This window comes from Vicia villosa, unplaced genomic scaffold, assembly GCF_029867415.1.
Source record: "Vicia villosa cultivar HV-30 ecotype Madison, WI unplaced genomic scaffold, Vvil1.0 ctg.000643F_1_1, whole genome shotgun sequence".
Taxonomy (NCBI): Eukaryota; Viridiplantae; Streptophyta; class Magnoliopsida; order Fabales; family Fabaceae; genus Vicia; species Vicia villosa.
This window is the reverse complement of record NW_026705287.1, coordinates 404371-426907: the sequence shown is the minus strand read 5'-3', so window position 1 is coordinate 426907 and position 22537 is coordinate 404371. Positions and strand designations below refer to the sequence as shown.

Sequence of the window (22537 nt, the reverse complement as noted above, 5' to 3'; positions counted from 1 at the left end):
TATGAGTTGTTTTGTTCCAGAATCGTTAACCTTGCTTCTCATCAGAACTTCATATATATAGGCGTTGGAGAAGATGACCGTTGAGTGCATTTAATGCTTTGCGTGTTCCGTACAGCATCGCATTTAATGTTATACGCTTTTGTCAACTACCTCGAGCCTTGTTCACGCTGTGTCTACTGACGTTGCCTTTAATAGCTTCTAACGTTCCTTTTGTCAGTCAGCGTAGCCTGCCACTTGTACTTCCTTCTGATCTGATGTTTGTGAATACAACGTTTGAATATCATCAGAGTCAAACAGCTTGGTGCAAAGCATCTTCTGATCTTCTGACCTTGAAGTGCTTCTGAGCGTGATACCATCAGAACTTCAGTGCTTCTGATCTCATGTTCTTCTGATGCTTCCATAGACCCATGTTCTGATTCTGCTTCGACCATCTTCTGATGTCTTGCCAGACCATGTTCTGATGTTGCATGCTGAACCCTTTGAGACAAAGCTTCTGAGCGCTGAATTATGCATACTCTTTATATATTTCCTGAAAAGGAAATTGCATTGGATTAGAGTACCATATTATCTTAAGCAAAATTCATATTATTGTTATCATCAAAACTAAGATAATTGATCAGAACAAATCTTATTCTAACAATCTCCCCCTTTTTGATGATGACAAAAACATATATAAATGATATGAATTTGCGATCAGAAAGAGCAGACGGCAAAAGACAAATTACACAGCTATAGCATAAGCATGTGAATATGTCTCCCCCTGAGATTAACAATCTCCCCCTGAGATAAATAATCTCCCCCTGAAATAAATACTCGAAGAACTTTAATAAAAGACTTCCCTGATTATTTCGGTAGAGACGATCACATAAGCTTCTGTCTTCAGAGAATTCATAGCTTCTGACTTCTGCTTCCATTGGACAGCTTCAGAACTTGAATTTCTTTAGATCCCTAGAACACTCATAGCTCCTGATTCCTGCTTCCATTTAGGACAGCTTCAGAACTTGAATTTCTTTGATCTTCAGAACATTCACAACTTCTGATTCCTGCTTCCATCTAGGACAGCTTCAGAACTTGAATTTCTTTGATCTTCAGAACATTCACAGCTTCTGATTTCTGCTTCCATTTAGGACAGCTTCAGAACTTGAGTTTTCTGGATCTTTAGAACATTCACAGCTTCTGATTTCTGCTTCCCTCGGATAGCTTCAGAGCTTTGATGTTCTACCAACATCACTTCATGCTAGATTTGTATCAGAACATTGTTGAATGTACCAGAGCATCATCAGAGCATCTCTACATCCTGAAATGTTACAGAACAAAAACTAAACGACAAAAGTCAGCATGAACGAGTCAGAACATAACATGTATATTAGAACACATGATATGTATCAGAGCCATATATGCTAAAATAATGTATCAGAGCAAATAGAATTTTGTCAGAGCAAATAGACAAATTTTGGATCAAATTCTATTATCAGAAATTCTGATCATTCTTCTTTCTTGCTTCTGATTTCTGAAGCTTGACAGCACTCAGCTTGCTTCAGTTTCCATAAGCTTATTCTTTTTACAGAATAACGCTTCTTATGGTTTTGCTTCTTGTGTTCTTTGAAGATTCTCTTCACTTCTTTATACCTGCAAAACACTTAAACCATATAGAACTTGCAGTTCTTGTTAGTGAATGTGTGGGAGCTTTACCCAGCAACTGATAGATTAATCAAATCATTTATCATTTATCTTCTCCCCCTTTTTGTCATAACATCAAAAAGAATATTCCAAAAGATTCAGATGTATAAAACGACAAATAAAATCACTGGAATGTAAAAACAAAGAAACTTTTCATTGATAATCAAAAGATATTACATGAGAAGATGTTTAACAAGCAGATGCAACAAGGAAAGAAAACTACTAAGACCAAAGACTAAGACCCTAGCTAAGACAAAATCTGCGCCAGCATGTCTTGAACCCTGTCATAATTTGCAGTTTTCCTTGCCATGAAGGAGTGAAACGCATCATTGACTGCTTCTTGGGCTTCCAGGCGAGGGGTCAGGGAGACTTGATTCTGATGCAGATCTTCCACAATCTCTATCAGAAACATCATTCTCAGCAGGTGAAGATGAAGAGATTTCTTTGGAATGGGTTGAGGGAGAGGAAAGGTTAGATGAAGAGGAAGTTGAGTCTTGAAGGTAAAAAGATGAGGAAGAAGATGGAGATGATGGAGGGCTTTCACCAGGGGGTTGAAACACACGTCTAGAATAGTTTCCAGACAACTTTGCTTCGAATGGATTCACCTTGAGAGGGTCATAGGTGATCTTTATCTTTTTGGGTTTGGAAGAAGATGTTTCAACAGCTTTTCTCTTTTTGTTTTGATCATTTTCATGGTTTCCTGGGCTTGATGAAGAGTTCATAATGGATTTGCAGATAATGAACAGCTAGGGTTTGATATGAATGCAGAGAGATAGAGAAAGAAAACAAAGACAGAGTGTAATAGGGAAAATATAAGAGGGAAGGAGAAGCGTTTGAAGAGTATTTAAAAGAAAATAGAATGAAACAAATGATGGATAGCATTTAATGTTACGTGACATGAGGAGAGATAATAAAGACAAATGAGGTGACTAGCACAGTTACCTATGGTCGGCGTCCCTTCAACTGCACGCGCGCTTATCCATGAACAGTAAAGACAGGTTTACCATCCCGAGATAAAACGTTACAGCTGTTTTGCTTTAAAAGAGGTTCTAAATCAACTTAGACAATGAAACGTTAGTAATAACCGAATCATAATTTCTAAAAGATTTTTATCCGAACTTCTGATTAAAAAATAATCCACTTTCATTTCAGAAGATACTCATACATAAGAACTTCTCATCTTCTCATTCTGGGCATAAATCCATACTGATGTTCTTCAGAATGAACTTAAACCTATCTTCAGCCAGGGGTTTTGTAAAGATATCAGCCCATTGATGGTCTGTATCCACAAAGTTTAAAGATAGAACACCCTTCTGAACATAGTCCCTTATGAAATGATGTTTAATCTCAATATGTTTAGCTTTTGAATGAAGAATAGGATTCTTAGATAAACATATAGCAGAAGTATTATCACAGAATATAGGAATGTTACTCTCATATATCTGATAATCTTCTAGCTGACTCTTCATCCAGAGCATCTGTGTACTGCAACCAGCAGCAGCGACATATTCTGCTTCTGTTGTTGATAGAGCAATAGTTGCTTGCTTCTTGCTATACCAGGAGATCAAATGACTTCCAAGAAATTGGCAACTTCCTAAAGTACACTTTCTTTCAAATCTGTCTCCAGCATATTCAGCATCGCAGAATCCTACTAAGTTGTATTCTTTAGATTTTCTGTAAACTAAGCCAACATTAGTAGTACCTTTTAGATACCTTAGAATTCTCTTAACAGCAGTTAAATGAGATTCTCTAGGGTCTGATTGGAATCTAGCACACAAACAAACACTGAACAAAATGTCAGGTCTAGAAGCAGTCAAATATAGAAGAGATCCAATCATACCTCTGTATAACTTCTGATCTACCTTCTTACTTACCTCATCCTTACCTAGGATGCATGTTGGATGCATAGGAGTTTTGGCTTCTTTGCAGTCTAGAAGATTAAACTTCTTCAGAAGTTCCTTCACATACTTGGTTTGGTGAACATACGTTCCTTCTGATGTTTGATTTATTTGTATTCCAAGGAAATACTTGAGTTCTCCCATCATGCTCATTTCAAACTCAGCCTGCATAGACTCAGCAAACTCCTTTCCAAGTGTAGCATTAGATGTTCCAAAAATAATATCATCTACATATATTTGACAAATTAAAATATCCCTTTTAAAGGTTTTACAAAAGAGAGTAGTGTCCACTTTTCCTCTAGTGAAACCATTATCCAGAAGGAAAGAACTTCAGCGTTCATACCAAGCTCTGGGGGCTTGTTTCAATCCATACAACGATTTCTTTAGTTTAAAAACATGATTAGGAGACATAGAGTCTTCAAAACCAGGAGGTTGATGGACATAAACTTCTTCATCTATATAACCATTTAAGAAGGCACTCTTAACATCCATCTGATAGAGAGTGATGTTATGTTGAGTGGCAAATGAAATTAATAGACGAATAGATTCTAACCTGGCCACTGGTGCAAAGGTTTCTGTATAGTCAATCCCTTCTTGCTGACTGTAACCCTGAGCCACCAGTCTGGCTTTGTTCCTTACCACTTCACCTTTCTCACTGAGCTTGTTTCTGAAGACCCATTTTGTACCGATTATATTGAATCCATCTGGTCTAGGAACAAGATCCCAAACATCATTCCTTGTAAACTGATTCAGTTCTTCTTGCATAGCAATTATCCAGTCTGGATCTTCTAGAGCATGATCAACAGAAGTTGGCTCGATCAAAGATACAAGACCTAATTGACAGTCTGCATTGTTCTTAAGGAATGCTCTTGTTCTGATTGGATCATCCTTCTTTCCAAGAATGACATCTTCTGAATGACCAGAGATGAGTCTGTATGATCTTCTGACAGATGGTTCTTCAGAAATGCTTAGATTTTCCAGAGAAGCTGATACTTGATCTTCAGATTCTTTGCTTCTGAGAAGCTCTGCTTCTGATGCGTTGCTTCTTGGCTCAACAACTTCTGATACATCAATATCACAATCTGCAAAATTATCAAACTGCTTTGGTTTTTCAGAACCAAGCTTATCATCAAACCTGATATTGATTGATTCTTCTACAATCAATGTTTCAGTATTGTATACTCTGTAGCCTTTTGAGCGTTCAGAATATCCAAGAAGGAAACATTTTTGTGCTTTGGAATCAAACTTACCAAGATGATCTTTAGTGTTCGGAATAAAGCATACACATCCAAAAGGATGGAAATATGAAATGTTGGGCTTTATATTCTTCCACAATTCATAAGGAGTCTTATTTAGAATAGGTCTGATAGAGATTCTATTCTGAATATAGCATGCTGTTAGGAGTAAATTAATGGTAAATTCATGTGTTAATATAAGTGATTTCTTCTCTAAACTAATGCAAATTGTGATGAATCCATAGGTTTTTATGAAGAATTGAACTGAATAAGTTTAGTTCATGTATAAAGCAAATCGAATCACTTGTGGGTGTTATTGTTGCAGGTTTTGAGCTGAATTGGAACTTAAGAAGAACAAGAAGAGGAAAGGAAGCTGGAAGTCTCAAAGGCAAAGCAAAAAAAGTTGAAGTCTGACAAGGGCGCGCCGCGGGAGTTCTAGCCAGCGCCGCGCCAAAGTCTCTGTTTGTGAGCGCGCCGCGCCAATCCGTTGCCGCGCCGCGGCCTCGGCGTTAAAAGCCCAAAAGTTATAAATAGAAGCCCTAGCTTCCAACTTGGGGGAGATCTTTTTGTGAGCGAAATTAGGAGAGCATTCTGAGTTTGCAGTCAAGAACAACAATTGAAGGCCAATTCTTTACCAATCGAAGATATTCCATTGATGAAGATGAATCCCTCCATAAAACCTTGTTTGTTCTTCATGTCTATGGAGAGCTAAATCCCGTTTGTTGAGTCTAAGGTAGTAGTTAACCTATGAATATACAATACCATTGATTAATTCCTGTGAACAATTATTTGAATTCATTATCAATAAGAAACCTTGCTTTTATTCTTACATTATCGTTGAATCTTTGATCGAAAGAAAGGATTTAACTTTTGCCCTAGGTTACTATATTGATTCAATTGCAATTTGCAGAGATGGAATTGTAATTGGGTTTTCATAATTATCATTCTTAATTACTATTATCGTTATTGTGATTTGGAGAGATCGAATCTCATACCGGTAAAAGTTATCTAATTTGATTTGCAGACATGGAATCTTATTTGAGGATAAGTGAAGATAATGATTCAAAGGATTATTCTATTGTGATTTAATTGATAATTGTATAGGATTAGGTTGATGAACCCTAAAGACTCAACATCTTTCTTTAATTGTTAACACAAAATCCTTTACTCGCTTGTATTTTATCATTTGCTTTTGATATTATTAGAAGTATCAGACAAACCAAACCAAATTTCCTAACTCAAAATAAACAACTATAGAACGGCAGTGATATTAACCAATCCCTGTGGATACGATATATTACAGAAAATATTTACCCACAAAAACTTTCAACACATGCAGTGTTTATTTCTTCTGCCCAGAAATGCTTAGCCATATTGGTTTCATTGATCATGGTTCTGGCCATTTCTTGCAGAGTCCTATTCTTTCGTTCTACAACTCCATTTTGCTGTGGAGTTCTAAGACAAGAGAAATCATGGGCAATACCATTTTCTTTGAAGAATTCTTCAAAGAATCTGTTCTCAAATTCACCACCATGATCACTTCTAACCTTTATGATTTTACACTCTTTTTCAGATTGAATCTGAATGCAGAAATCAAAGAACACTGAATGAGACTCATCCTTGTGTTTCAAGAATTTTACCCATGTCCAGCGGCTATAATCATCTACGATGACTAATCCATATTTCTTCCCTCTGACAGATGCTGTTTTGACTGGGCCAAACAGATCAATGTGCAAGAGTTCTAATGGCCTTGAGGTAGAAACAACATTCTTGGACTTGAATGCAGGTTTGGAGAACTTGCCCTTCTGACATGCTTCACAAAGAGCATCTGATTTGAATTTCAGATTAGGGAGTCCTCTGACAAGATCCAGTTTGTTAATCTGAGAAATCTTTCTTAAACTAGCATGACCTAATCTTCTGTGCCAGACCCACTGCTCTTCAGAAACAGACATAAGACAAGTCACCTTCTGACTCATAAGATCTTGCAGATCTGTCTTATAAATGTTGTTCTTCCTCTTGCCGGTAAATAGGATTGAGCCATCCTTCTGATTTACAGCCTTGCAAGACTTTTGATTAAAGATTATATCATAACCATTGTCACTCAATTGACTGATAGATAAGAGGTTATGTGTTAATCCTTCTACAAGAAGTACATTTGAAATGGAAGGAGAGTTACCAGACTTTATAGTTCCAGAGCCAATTATCTTGCCCTTCTGATCTCCTCCAAACTTGACTTCTCCTCCAGACTTAAGCACCGGGTCTTGGAACATAGACCTTCTTCCTGTCATGTGTCGTGAGCATCCAGAGTCCAGGTACCACGACATGTTGTGCTTTGTCCTTTTTGCAGCCAAGGATATCTGCAATAGGAATAATCTTATCCTTAGGTACCCACATTTTCTTGGGTCCTTTCTTGTTAGATTTTCTCAAGTTCTGATTGAACTTGGGTTTAACATTGTAAGCAATAGGAGGAACAGCATGATAATTCTTAATGTGAGTTTCATGATATTTCCTAGGTTGTGTCACATGCTTCTTAGTGTGTGTAATGTGAAAACTTTGAGCATGTGAAGTGTGCCTAATATCATGTGAGTGGCCATACTTGAACTGATCATACAATGGCTTGTATGTGATTTTCATCTTATCAACAGGTTCAAGTTTGTATGGGGTTTCACCCTCAAAACCAATGCCGACTCTTTTGTTTCCAGACACAGCATATATCATAGAAGCTAGCTGACTTCTGCCAATACTTCTAGATAAGAACTTCCTGAAACTTAAATCATATTCTTTCAGAATATGGTTTAGACTAGGAGTGGATTTTTCTGAATCAGAAGGAGATCCAACATTATTGGATAATTTTAAAAGTTTTTCTTTTAATTCAGAATTCTCCAACTCAAGCTTCTTTGTTTCAAATTCAAATAGCTTTTTCAGCTTTTTGTATTTGAGACTAATCTGAGACTTGAATTCAAGAAGTTCTGTTAGACTGAAAACTAACTCATCTCTAGTAAGTTCAGAAAATACCTCTTCAGAATCTGATTCTGATGTAGATTCTGATCCGTCATCTTCTGTCGCCATCAGCGCACAGTTGGCCTGCTCATCTTCAGAGTCTGAATCATCTTCTGACTCATCCCAGGTTGCCATAAGACCTTTCTTCTTATGAAACTTCTTCTTGGGATTTTCTTTCAGAAGTTTTGGACATTCATTCTTGAAGTGTCCAGGCTCATTGCATTCATAGCACATGACCTTCTTCTTGTCAAATCTTCTGTCATCAGAAGATTCTCCACGTTCAAATTTCTTTGAACTTCTGACGCCTCTGAACTTCCTTTGCTTGTTCTTCCAGAGTTGATTTAGCCTTCTGGAGATCAAGGACAGTTCATCTTCTTCTTCGGATTCTGATTCTTCAGGATCTTCTTCTCTAGCCTGAAAAGCGTTAGTGCATTTCTTGATATTGGATTTTAATGCAATAGACTTACCTTTCTTTTGAGGCTCGTTTGCATCCAGTTCAATTTCATGACTCCTCAGGGCACTTATCAGCTCTTCCAAAGAGACTTCATTTAGATTCTTCGCAATCTTAAATGCAGTCACCATAGGACCCCATCTTCTGGGTAAGCTTCTGATGATCTTCTTTACGTGATCAGCCTTGGTGTATCCCTTGTCAAGAACTCTCAATCCAGCAGTAAGAGTTTGAAATCTTAAAAACATCTTTTCAATGTCTTCATCATCCTCCATCTTGAAGGCTTCATATTTCTGGATTAGAGCAAGAGCTTTAGTCTCCTTGACTTGAGCATTTCCTTCATGAGTCATTTTCAAGGACTCATATATGTCATAGGTCGTTTCCCTGTTAGATATCTTCTCATACTCAGCATGAGAGATAGCATTCAGCAAAACAGTTCTGCATTTATGATGATTCCTGAAAAGCTTCTTCTGATCATCACTCATTTCTTGCCTTGTCAGCTTTACGCCACTGGCATTTACCGGATGTTTGTAACCATCCATCAGAAGATCCCATAGATCACCATCTAGACCAAGAAAGTAACTTTCCAGTTTATCTTTCCAGTATTCAAAGTTTTCACCATCAAATACCGGCGGTCTAGTATAACCATTGTTACCGTTGTGTTGCTCAGCAGAGCCAGATGTAGATGTAGACTTTGCAATTTCATTAGCCATCTTTTACTGAAGCGTTTTTCTCTTCCTGAATCTTTTCTAAACACGGTTAAGTGCTTGCACCTTAGAACCGACGCTCTGATGCCAATTGAAGGATAGAAAAACACTTAGAAAGGGGGGGTTTGAATAAGTGTAGCTTTAAAAACTTGACCGATAAAAAATAAATTGCACAGTTATTTTTATCCTGGTTCGTTGTTAACTAAACTACTCCAGTCCACCCCCGCAGAGATGATTTACCTCAACTGAGGATTTAATCCACTAATCGCACGGATTACAATGGTTCTCCACTTAGTCAGCAACTAAGTCTTCCAGAGTCTTCTGATCACACACTGATCACTCCAGGAACAACTGCTTAGATACCCTCTAAGACTTTCTAGAGTATTCTGATCCACACGATCACTTCAGTCCACCCCCGTAGGTTAGGATTCGTCCCCCCACCTAGAGCAAATGTTTGTTATATATATACAAGAAAAACAGGTTAACAAAATAGGAAAAAGTTAATTGGAATTCAAATAATTACTTAAAAAATAATCAATCAAATTAATTATTTCTAAAAGTAATTTGCTTGTTCCTCAAGTTGTAAAATATGTTAAAAATCAAAATCAAAACTTTTTTTTTTTTTTTGGATTTTTGAATATGTTATAATATTTTGACTAAAAACAAACAAAAAAGAAAAATTGACTATAAAAAAATAAATATTTAATTAATTACGAAAATTAAAATGATAAAAAAAAGATTTTTTTTGTGATTTTTTAATTAAATGAAAATAAAATTAAAACAAAAGTTAGGAGCAAATAAAAGGCCAAACTGTCAGAAGTGGGATTCGAACTCGTGGGCAAAATTTGGGGTATGACAAAAAAGCTTTGAAAGAAGGAAGGTTACAGTTTGGAGAAAAGCCAAAGTCATCAATGCAAGTTGATACTGATCCTTTGCAAGTCGAAGAGGCTCACTATACTGAGCTTGCTGATGTGATGATGGTCGAGACTACTGATGGTTTCGTTAGAAAGCAAAACGGCGCTACTGATGGCAAAGTTTTGAACATGGTTTATCCTGAACCAAAAGAAAGTCTTTTGAAATTCCTTGAGAGATGCCACAATAACAACTCCCAAGTTGGATTATGCCCAAGGTGTGATGCTGTTTTCAATGTCGATGCTGCAAACAAAGTGAGGTTCGACCCTCGTCGAGGCAAGAATCGTCAATTCATGTATACAGGAGAAAACAGTGGTCGAAGGGCTGGAGAATACAGGAAGATGTTTGAAAAACCAAGGACTTTCCGTCCCAAGACGGATGTCCCTGAAGACAAATGGGTGAAACCCATTAACTTCAGAGGTAAACGCCCAGAATGGCAGATTCAAGGCGATGGAACCAATGCTGAAGGTTCTTGGACTGATAGTGGACCTAAAAGAAAAGATTACATATCTCCAAACTACAAAGGAAAGAACCCCATGACTCGAACGCAGTGGAGACGTTACCAAAGAAGCCACAAGAATGGACAAGAAAGTTCGAAAATGGTGCAGGCAGGATTTTCTCACTATCAGTCAAAACCTTTTCACAGGAAGTTGACTGAAGAACAGGCTAAAATAGCAAATGAAAGATTAGCTGCTGGGATGATCCTAGGAAAGAAACTCATCAAAGAACTAGTTGATGATGATACTCTGGCTCTCAATACGGGGAAAGAGCCTGAATATTCTCCACTGTCGGACGAAGAGGTCGACGACAACTTTGACATAGAGTCAGATGAGTTGCTAATCGACTGTGGAATTGTCTCTGTACTTCCAGCAGAGTTCGACAGAGTATCTGAGGTATCTGAGAACGAAGATGATTTTCTTCCTGACGAGAATGTGGAAGAAACACCTGTCTGTTACTATGTAATGGGAAAAGGGGTGGTAGAAGAGCAAAAGGCTGTGTTTGAGAGGCCAGGTCGAGGAATGATGTATCATTTGAAGCCTTTATTCATAAGGGCGAAAGTGGATGGTGTTCCAATAAACAAAGTGTTTGTCGATGGTGGGGCTGCTGTAAACTTAATGCCCTATTCTTCACTTCAGAAAGTGGGAAAGTCTGATAAAGACTTAAGACCCCATAATATGGTACTGTCGAATTATGAAGGCAAGACAAGTGGAATACTTGGAGTAATTCAAGTAAAACTATATGTTGGTTCGTCTGTCAGGTCAACCGTCTTCATGGTGATTGCATCGCAGACAAATTTTAAACTGCTGTTGGGTCGAGAATGGATCCATGGAATTGGGGCAGTTCCTTCCACCTTACATCAGCGTGTGGCCATTTGGAGGTCAGATGGTATAGTGGAGAATATTGAAGCTGACCAAAGTTATTACAAAACTGAAAGTGGTCGCAGACACTTCGACCAGCATTTGGCAAATGTAGCTCCTTGCTACAAAGCAGAAGATGTATATCCTTCTGATGAAAGTGTGTCTAAGTATCTGAACTTAGACCCAAATTATGGTTTCATTTGGAATAAAGAAGATCCTAATGAACCATTGAACCATGAAAGTCCTCCAGAGCAGAGGACAACAATCAAAGACGATGACCACTGAGTCAGAATACCTGGCTCGAATAACGGCCTATTTGGCCGAAAATAAAGAAAAAGCGGCTTTAGAAGCCGAACTAGAGAAAAATATGACGATTGAGGCCATGATAGTAAAAAATGAAAACGATCAAGAAGTCGATCACCAAGTCGAACGACTTGACGGGATATACGATGACGAACCTTTAGGTTTCGAAATGGATCCATCAGGATCGGTAAAAAGGATGCAAGCTCAAGATCCTCTTGAGGAAATTGACTTAGGTGATGGAGCCATTAAAAGGCCTACTTATGTAAGTACAAGGCTTACAAGTGACCTAAAGACCAAGTTGATTCGACTTTTGAAAGAATACAAAGATTGTTTTGCATGGGATTACAATGAAATTCTTGGTTTAAGTCGACATGTGGTGGAACATCGACTACCACTAAACCCAGGGAAGAAACCTATCAAGCAGCTTCCTAGAAGATTTGCGCCAGAGGTTATGGAAAAAATCAAAATAGAAATTGAAAGATTGCTGAAAAGCAAGTTTATTCGAACTGCAAGGTATGTCGAATGGTTAGCTAATATAGTGCCTGTCATAAAGAAAAATGGTAGCCTTCGTGTATGCATAGATTTCAGAGATTTAAATAAGGCTACTCCTAAAGATGAATATCCCATGCCGGTTGCTGAAATGTTAGTCGACTCTGCAGCCGGATTTGAATATCTCAGTTTATTGGATGGATATTCAGGTTATAACCAAATTTTTATAGCTGACGAAGATGTACCTAAGACGGCGTTTCGATGCCCAGGTGCTTTAGGAACTTATGAATGGGTGGTAATGCCTTTTGGTTTAAAAAATGCTGGAGCTACATACCCACGAGCCATGAATTCCATGTTTCATGATTTTATTGACAAGTTTATGCAGGTTTATATTGATGATATTGTAATACTACCTCCGTTCCTTTTTATAAGAGAAATTTCACTTTTTAGATTCATTGAATAATCAATGTATCTAGTCTATAAAGAGGCCAAATACATTAGTTATTCAATGAACCTAAAAAATGACTTGTCTCTTATAAAAAGGAACGGAGGTAGTAAAATCTAACTCTGAAAATGGTCACTTAGACCATCTTCGACAATCTTTTGAACGAATGAGGAAATATGGACTCAAAATGAACCCTTTAAAATGTGCTTTTGGTGTACATGCAGGGGATTTCCTAGGCTTCGTGGTTCACAAGAAAGGCATTGAGATAAACCAAAATAAGACGAAAGCAATCTTGGAGCTAAAGGCGCCAGAAACAAAGAAACAACTCCAGTCATTGTTGGGGAAGATTAATTTCTTGAGGAGATTCATCTCAAATCTAAGTGGCAAAACGAAGATATTTTCACCACTTGTGAAACTCAAGAACCAAGATCAATTCAAATGGGAACAAGAACATCAACAGGCATTCGACCAAATAAAAGCTTATTTAACTAAGCCTCCTATTTTGTTACCCCCCCAATAGGACAAAAAGTATGAAGTTATACATAGCTGCATCAGGCTCGACATTTGGGAGTATGTTGGCCCAAGAAGATGATAATGGCGTCGAAAGAGCCATATATTATCTAAGTCGAACCCTAGTAGATGCTGAAACTAGGTATAATGATATTGAAAAATTATGCTTATGCTTGTACTTCTCATGTAATAAACTTAAGCAATATATAAAGCCTGTTGATGTGTATGTGTCCTCTCATTTTGATGTTGTTAAACATATGTTGTCTAAACCAATTTTGCATAGTCGAATTGGTAAGTGGGCCTTAGCGCTAACTAAATTTTCCTTGACATATGTCCCTTTAAAAGCTATGAAAGGACAAGTTGTGGCTGATTTTATATTCGACCATGGATTAGTCAAATTGTCTGTAAATCAAGTCGAACGAACTAACTGGAAACTGTTTTTTGACGGTTCTAGTCACAAAAATGGATCAGGCATTGGAGTCTTGATTATTTCTCCCAAAGGACTTCCAACAAAGTTCCATTATAAAATGAAAGAAGTATGCTCTAACAATGAGGTCGAATATGAAGCCTTGATAACTGGTTTGAAGGCCCTAATAGATTTAGGGGCAAAACGAGTTGAGATTCGAGGTGATTCTGAGCTAATAATTCGACAAATCAAAAAAGAGTATAAATGCATCAAAGAAAATCTAATAATGTATTATGAAATTGTGATACGCTTATTAGAAAAATTCGAACATGTTGAGATCTTACATGTACCAAGATCTAACAATTGCATTGCCAATGAATTGGCACAAATTGCTTCTGGGTATAGAGTTTCTAAAGACAAGTTAGAAGATATGGTCGAGATCAAGAATAAAGAAGCCCATGAAGTATTAGACAAGTTAGGTCAATTGTCGACGTCAAAATTTGAGGGGGTAGGTGATAATGTTGAAAGTAAAGTTGAAAGTAAAAATTTGAGGGGGTATGCCTTGGAAATTTTTGCCATCGACAATATGACTGATGCTGATTGGAGAAACCCATTGGTCCAATACCTAAATAATCCCGTCGGAGGAACTGATCGAAAGATTAAATATAGAGCTCTAAACTATGTGGTATTAGGAAATGATTTATACAAGAAAACAACCGAGGGTGTATTGTTGAAATGCTTAAGTGAAGCTGAAACATATTTGGCTGTGTCAGAAGTTCATAGTGGTGTTTGTGGAGCTCATCAATCAGGCCATAAGATGAAGTGGTTGTTGTTTAGACAAGGTTTATATTGGCCAACAATGTTAAAAGATTGTATTGAATATGCAAGAGGATGCCAAGAGTGCCAGAAATTTTCAGGCATTCAACATGTTCCAGCCAGTGAATTGCATGCCATTGTCAAACCTTGGCCTTTTAGAGGATGGGCTTTGGATTTAATAGGAGAAATCAAACCTGCATCTTCTAAGCAACAAAGATTTATTTTAGTAGGAATAGATTATTTTACTAAATGGATAGAGGCAATCCCACTAGTTAATGTTGATCAAGAAGCAGTGATTAGTTTCATACAAAAACACATTATCTACAGATATGGGATTCCAGAAACTATTACTACTGATCAAGGATCAGTTTTTGTTGGTCGAAAGATGCAAGCTTTTGCAGCAGAGACAGGATTTAAATTGCTAACATCCACTCCGTATTATGCTCAGGCTAATGGTCAAGTCGAAGCTGCTAATAAAGTTATTATAAATTTGATAAAAAAGCATGTGGGGAAAAAGCCCAGAAATTGGAATCAAACGCTCGACCAAATCCTTTGGGCTTGTCGGACGTCACCAAAGGAAGCAATAAAGACTACCCCATTTCGTTTGACTTTTGGGCATGATGTTGTATTGCCTACAGAGATTCATCTACAGTCGACAAGAATTCAACGACAAAATAGTCTCTCGTCTGATGAATACTGGAATATGATGTTAGATGAATTAGTAGAATTAGACGAAGAAAGGCTAATAGCGTTGGATAGGTTAATAAGACAAAAAGAAAAAGTGGCGAAGGCTTACAACAAGAAAGTCAAAGAGAAGACATTCATGGTAGGTAATTACGTATGGAAAGTTATTCTGCCCAGGGATCAAAGGAATAAGTTATTGGGTAAATGGTCCCCAAGTTGGGAAGGACCGTTTAAAATTTTGCAAGTGTTTTCAAACAATGCATATGAAATTGAAGAACTAAATTCAGATGGTCGAATCTTGAGGATAAATGGTAAATATTTGAAAAAATATAAACCTATGCTTCAAGAAATTCACATAAGAGAGTAAAAACTAAGAGATTATATTAAATGGCCAAAACTTGGCCAGTCATTACAAAAAGTTCCTTCATAAAATGCGCAGTCATTACAAAAAAAAAAACCAAAGCCACTAAAATATCCAATATTAGTTAACTCTTCGGTCGATGTCTTCCAAGGATAATAGAGGCAGACTTTCGGCTTCGAACATATCCATACGTCCAGTCTTGCGCATTTTCCTCACCACACCTTGCTTGAGAAATAGGTAGGATAAAAATCTTCCATAAGGAAGATGAGTCACCATTCCTTGACGAGAGGCAGTCAAAGAGACAGCCTCCACAAGTTGCTTAAAAATCAATAGAGGGAAGTTGATTTTCTTCCCCTGAAGGGCACAGGAAATGAATTCCAAGTCTCCCACCATGATGCTATTTTCATCATGGTTGCGTGGACGAAAGTTGCCCACCAAAAGTTGGTGCCAAATTTTTATTACTTTGGCACAAAAGGGGTCATTGTCCATGAGGTCCCTTAACATATTAGAAGTGTTCATGTCGAAAATATTGTCACCAAAAGTTTCACCGGTATTGCTGCATTTCAACAAATCAGAGATTGTTGAGGGAGTGTTGATGACATGAGCCCCTCGAATGTTAGAGGTTATAGTAGTCCTCCCTTCTGGATCTATGCGCAAAGATGCAAATCTCCAGAATTCAATCAGCATGCAGGGATAGATGTTACCATCTAAAATTTCAGGATAAAATTCAAGTCCCTGACTAGCATAAAGAGCACGAACATTGATGTGGTTCGCATCAAACTCTTCTTCAGAAAGTTTAAATTCTTTCTTGATGCAGGCTCTTATGTTGGCATTTGTTAAAGGTTGTGCCATGGTGTGAAGACAAAGATTGAAGGATGAAAATGTTTAAGATGTTGTGCGTAGGGAAATGCAAAAGGAAATGGAAGGAATGAGGCTATATATATAGATAATATGTAGTTACTTCAGCAAGACAAACGTGGGAAAGGAAGTTTAGAAAATCAAAGGTCGTATTAAATATCTTGGAAACTGACACAAGCAAGCTGGGAGCAGTTATAGCCCACTAACCTAGTGTTTAGGTAATAATTAGTGCCTGGGAAAATGAAATGTAATCATGGCGTAATGGGAATTAACAAAAGTCGAAACCCAAGAAAGAACTGAAACGCCATCTTTTCTTTTTCCTAAAGTCAGTCGAAAGAAGTCACTTGGGGGGCAATTTGTTACCCTAGGATTTCGACTTACCAATAAATGGGCAACTGGGGCTCAAAATTGGTAATTGGGCCTCAATTTGGTAAAAAGGCCCTAAATTGGTAATTGGGCCTCAATTAAATAATCACATTGCCATTTGGGTCGAAGCGGTTCGACTAAGTAATGCTTAGTAGTCGAAGCTGTTCGACAAGAAAGATGATCAGAGGCTTCAGCGTTCGATCAGAAGTATGCGAAGACTTAAGAATTTTGCTGCAGAAACTGAAGTGGAAGTCGAGAGGTATTAGAAGTTAAGAGGCAATTTCAAGCAGTTTTCTGGCAGTTCTTACAGGACGCGTGGAGGTCTCACAATTGAAGATCTTGCATGTCGAAGACACGTGTTGACTGATAACCAGTCGACCGTTAGTAGTAGTGATTTTATTTTTACTATTTAAGCAAGTTCCATAGGAATAGTTAGGGGTCCGCATTTTCTACATAAACACAAGTAAACTCAAATCTCTGTGCAAAAATGAGTAACGAGTGCAACTTTGGAATGTACGTATGCGTACCAGTTTAATTAATGCAATCATTTTACGTTATATTTCATCTTTCAGTGCACATTTACTGCTTTTTTATTGCTTTGATTTACTTTAAAGCCTTTAATTTCAGTGTTTACTTTTATTTTAAAGTTACTGTTGCATTTAATACAAACCAGATACACATAATATAACAAAGTAAAGCAATTAGTCCTGGAGTATTCTAGTTGATTCCGCAAAAGTAACCTTTAAAAAGGAAACTAGCGCTTGTTTACCATTTTTCCGGGTAAACAGGGAGATATACATTGAGTGGTGATGCGATACCAATTGAGGCTATTCATATTCATTGGAGGAAACTAAGTATGGAAGGAAATCAAGATATAGATGCAGATGATGGATCAGAAATAGACATGACAAATGCAATCGATGAAATTTGGAAAATGTGGAGGTCATTAGATGTTGTCGAAAAAAGAGCATTAAAAAGCAGAGTGTGTGAGATTGCTTATCCAACTACAACAAAGATGTGTCCACCGCCTGAAAAAATTAAAAACCAAAGGAGAGGTTAAGAAAAAAGGGAAGAGACCTGTGGATATGATGTTTATCGTGATCCTTCAGGATATGAGTATGTTGATCAATCACTTTTGAGTTCTCAAAAATCTTCAAAGAGGTTATATTCACAACTATCCTAAACCTCAAAAAATAGAGAACTTGATAAATACATTGTACAATTTCCAGATTACATCAGACCATTTATTGATGACATTGTTGATGTAAGAGATGATGGAAATTGTGGTTTTAGAGCCATTGCATCTTTGCATGGTTATGGCACAGATGGATGGTCAATGGTTCGTCGGGATTTGGAGAAAGAAATTATAGGTCCTAGAAGCAAGTTGTATGAGGATTTATTTGGTCAACGCCTTCCAACAGTGAGATCATCGTTGGTGATAGAAACTTTAGGTCAACAACCACCAAATAAATGGATGACGTTACCTGAGTTGGGCTATGTAATAGCTAATCGGTATAAAGTTGTTCTCGTCTCTTTAGGTCACCTTAGTTTGAGTTACTTTCCTATGACGAGTGCACATTCACCTAATGCATCCATTTACTGTATCGGCTTTGTCAATGGAAATCATTGGGTTCAGGTAATTAGAAACACATTTTTGGTACATTCAATCCCTATTCGTGTTTTTCTGATATTTATTTTGTGTGCAGGTAAACATGAATGAAGGATTCCCGTTGCCACCTGTCACAACTGATTGGACGAAATATCGCATGAAAGATGCAACTTCTTGGATGGTAGGATTTGCCGGGCGGTTACAACATTGGCAACGGCTAATGCCTATACTACCAAAATATGTCAGCTTAGATTGATTTTATGATATTACAACATTAGTACTATTGGATTTTAATATGTTGCCAAATGGATTATAAATAATTAATCTCAAACTATAAGTCTTATAATAATACAGACGTCTACAAGTCTCATAACAATACATAAGTCTCAAACTAAAACATAAATATAAACATAAAATGTGACATCAATCAGACTCATGGTCATAAGTAATTGGACCTTCCCTAGGTAATGGTCCGCCCTGTGCAAGTCTGAGTGCTCTAAATATCTCAAGAAACTGTTCGTCTTCAGGAACAGCCTGATGACGCTGTAAGTAATGATGAAGCTCATGAGATATATATGATAATCTCGGGTCTGACGGTCCTTCGTCATAGACAGGCACTGGTACCTCCATCGGCTGATCACCTCTTGGTGCTCTCAATATAGGATGTGACACCGTATAATACCACGCCAAATAATCATCGTCTGTCTCATATGGTATGGTGGCAAACGCAGCTGGGGGATCATCGTGGGATCGGGTCACCTGCAACACACTCTGCCTATATGTAGCCCACTCAACATCCACATCAAGTGTGTCTACATTAGGAGGAGCAGTCGGTATGTACTGTCTGTATCCAAACTGACGCAAGCATCTGTCAGGTAAATATAGAACTACAGTACCAAACCACTTCAAACCACCCCGATACAAACAGATATCATCAAAAGGACGGTGCACCCGATGATCCTCAAAAGGGCGCCAGGCAATATCGTGAGGAGTCAACTGATCTAACACAGCTCGGATGTCAGCCACTTTTTGCGTCCCCTGCCTATATTCCCATTTCATCGCCCTAGCCATCGGACTATCAATGCCAAATAACCCAGAAGTACCTCTCTTTCCAACAGTTGGAAAGTACTCATGAATCCAACACTAAAACAAAAGTAAAAGTTACTATTATAAATTAAAATAAATTATAATAAAATAAATTAAACTAAAATATTAGATATTAAGTATAATTAAATAATAAGTAAAATTTTAAACCTGAAGAAGAGAGGCATAACCGCCAAGCTGCTTGCATGAATAAAATGAGGCATCCCCTAAGTATCTGTACAGAGTAACCAGTGCAGCTGCCCCCCAGCAATAGCTTCCACAAGTATCCAAATCTCTCAAAAGTGGAAGATATTTTGCCTCGACAAGAGTAAAAGTCTTGTCGGCAAGAATGGTACAACCTAATAGCAACATCATGTATGCTCTCATAGCGCCTGTAAAGTTATTCGCAGCTCTTTGTTGCTCAAAAACTTGCTTCAACCAATCCAATTTATAGTAAGGACCCCTTACAGCAGAAGCCTCTGTAGCTGCATCACTCAGCGAGACACCAAGCAACTCAACAGCTAGATGGATAGCATCATAATCGGTGACAACAACATCGGGGTCAACCAACTGGCCCCTAATCGGTACATGAAGAAGACAAGAAACATCGTCTAGCGTGATGGTCATCTCGCCGAACGGCATATGAAATGACGATGTTTCAGGATTCCATCTCTCAACAAAAGCAGATAATAGATGCGTATCTACCCTCGACAAACTAGTATGCTGCAAAGATGAAAGGCCAGATGCAACTAACCAATTTTCCATCTCCCTTGGGAGCATTGCCGGAACCCATCCTATTAATTTGCTTCCATGTGCAACAACCTTTAAGGTCGGCTTTGGTCGTCTCTCCTGAAAATAATTTGTAATATATGTTAATATATAAGTACATGTAATTTAAAAAAACATTTAAGAAAATATTTACGTACCTCGACCAACCATAAATGACATGCAACGTGCCTCTGATATCTAACCAATAATGATGTATCAGTAGGTCCTCCGGGAAATGCCGGATGCTGCGGACCAACCTTAGGAGCAGCTCCCTGCTGTCCCTCGCCATCAGCCTCTCGACGTTGTCTTCCTCTTTGACGCATTCCGTCGATCGCACCTCCTCTTCTTCGAACCGCTAAAAAATAAAAAATAAAATAGTTAACAATTAAATAAAATGTTATTAAAAATAATATATGATATTAAAAACAAAAAAAACTAAAAAAAATAGGAACCGGATACCCAAAGGCTGGGTTATCCGGCTGAGGTCTAGAAGAACCGGAAACCCCCTTGTTGGGTTATCCGGCTGAGACAAAATGAACCGGAAACCCCATCATTGGGTTATCCGGCTATATACGTAAGAAAACAAACAGAACCGGAAACCCCATAGCTGGGTTATCCGGCTGAGAATTTTTTAAAAAAAACTTACTTTTTCAATGAATGCTGAACCAGAACTCACGAGGCTGGGTTATCCGGTTTTTGGTCAAAAACATTTCCTCTTCAGAACCACTGTGCAAACGTGAAAATGAGTAAAAAAGTGAAAAATTTGGTAATTTTCACTATTTATACAGGGGTAAATTTGTCCGAAATTTTTTTTGGTAGGGGTATTGGGATAAAAGTTGGGGTACAGGGTATAATTTTCTGAAATTCAATGACAATTGGTTGGGTATCGGATTTTCAATTTTCTACCCGCAAATCCAACCCAAACGAACCATAATTAATTATCATTAAATTATTACCAAACATTCAACTTAAGAAAGAAAAAAGTGAAATGTCGTATGTAGACAAGTTATGCAAATTTAATTTGTTATTAGAAAATTGTTAATTTAATGTGGTAATTAAGTATAGAGCTATGAAACACATTCATTATCATACTAGCTCAAGTGATTAGTTATGAATTCAAAAGCCTTTCTGTTAGATATTCACAATTGAACGCTATTAATACTATATTTTTTTATATTATTATAAAAACTTAATTTCTGTAAATAGTTCTTTTCCAAATATTTTTGTATTTTTTAATCTATTCGATCGATCCAAATCAACCCGTTGTTTCTCGGTTCGGTTCAGTTTGAGTTTGATCGATTTTTTTTGCAAATTCAATCCAAACCAATCCATTTAATTTTATTCGGTTTGGGTATCAGATTATCTGAAAACTGAACTAAACCGACCCTCGAATACCCCTATTATGAATAGGTATTTTTTTTTCCAAAAACTATGTGGCAATCAATTTCAATGTATTTAATTTCCTCACTGTTAGAATGATGTATAACACATGAAAGAGAGAGAACTTCATCAAAATAATGCAAATTTTACTTGCTTTGTATATTCATTTATTACAATGCAGGAGTGGAATCTCTTATATAAACTATGAACTTTAGAGGTAGTTATAACTAACTCAAAAGTTAGTTACTCATCTAACTACCAAGCGCATATATATATATATATATATATATATATATATATATATATATATATATATATATATATAATCTTCTAATACGCCCTCACAAACTCATGGTGGGTTGAGCAAAGTCACTTTGAGTTTGTCTCTAAAAGCAGCAAACACAGTAGTCAGGATAGGCTTGGTGAGTGCATCAACTAGTTGAGCATGAGCAGGGACGTGTAGAATTTGCAGATGATTTGCTACAACTTTCTCCCTATCAAAATGAATATCAACTTCAATGTGTTTGATTCTTGCATGGAGTATTGGATTATGTTAAAGCAATAATGCACTAAGGTTATCACACAACAGAGTAGGCACAAGATACTCAATATGAAGTTCAGATGGAAGAGATTCGAGCCAGGGTAGTTTAGTTGTGGTGTGTGCTAATGCCCTATATTCAACTTTCGCATTTGACCTTGCAGCGAGCACTTATTTCTTTGAGCCTTATACTACAAGATTAAGGCAAAAAGAAGACACGTCAACCTGAGGTAAATCGACAATCATATGATTTGTTTTCCCAATTGGAATCTGATAACACGTAAATGTATCGTATATTTGATTTGATTTACATAAATTATATCTTTATTGTCATTTAATTTCGTTACTTTATATTAGTATTATGCCGGTATTCTATTGTATTTTCAGGATTTAATGTTTACAAGCTCATGTGAGAAAAGGAAGAAAAAGAAGTAGAAATGGAGTCAAAATAGAACAAAATATAAAAGAAAAGTGAGGAGGTGAAGGAATGAAGAGGAAAAGGAACAAGGCCCAAAGCGTGACCAAGGCCCAAAGCGCAGGAATGACCAGTTATAGGGTGTGTCGGTCGTCGCCAGCCCCTTTCTGCCGGTCGTCGCCAGCCCCTTCCTGCCGGTCGACACACCTCCAAATTGTGTGACCCACGTCACACATTCTGTTACCCTCTTCACAGCTAGAACGCAGCA

The 22537-nt window shown here is 37.4% G+C and overlaps 1 protein-coding gene across 1 annotated transcript; it reads right to left on the bottom strand.

Moving 5' to 3' along the window:
• Nucleotides 1-18508: 18508 nt before the first annotated feature.
• On the bottom strand, nucleotides 18509-20541 carry LOC131630085 (protein MAIN-LIKE 1-like). The gene is made up of 4 exons (XM_058900882.1): nucleotides 20511-20541; nucleotides 20095-20291; nucleotides 19340-20017; nucleotides 18509-19228 (listed from the first exon to the last, which is right to left on the bottom strand). The coding sequence occupies exons 1-4, from the start codon at nucleotides 20539-20541 to the stop codon at nucleotides 18509-18511; spliced, it is 1626 nt and encodes a 541-aa protein (XP_058756865.1).
• Between the last annotated feature and the right edge of the window lie 1996 nt (nucleotides 20542-22537).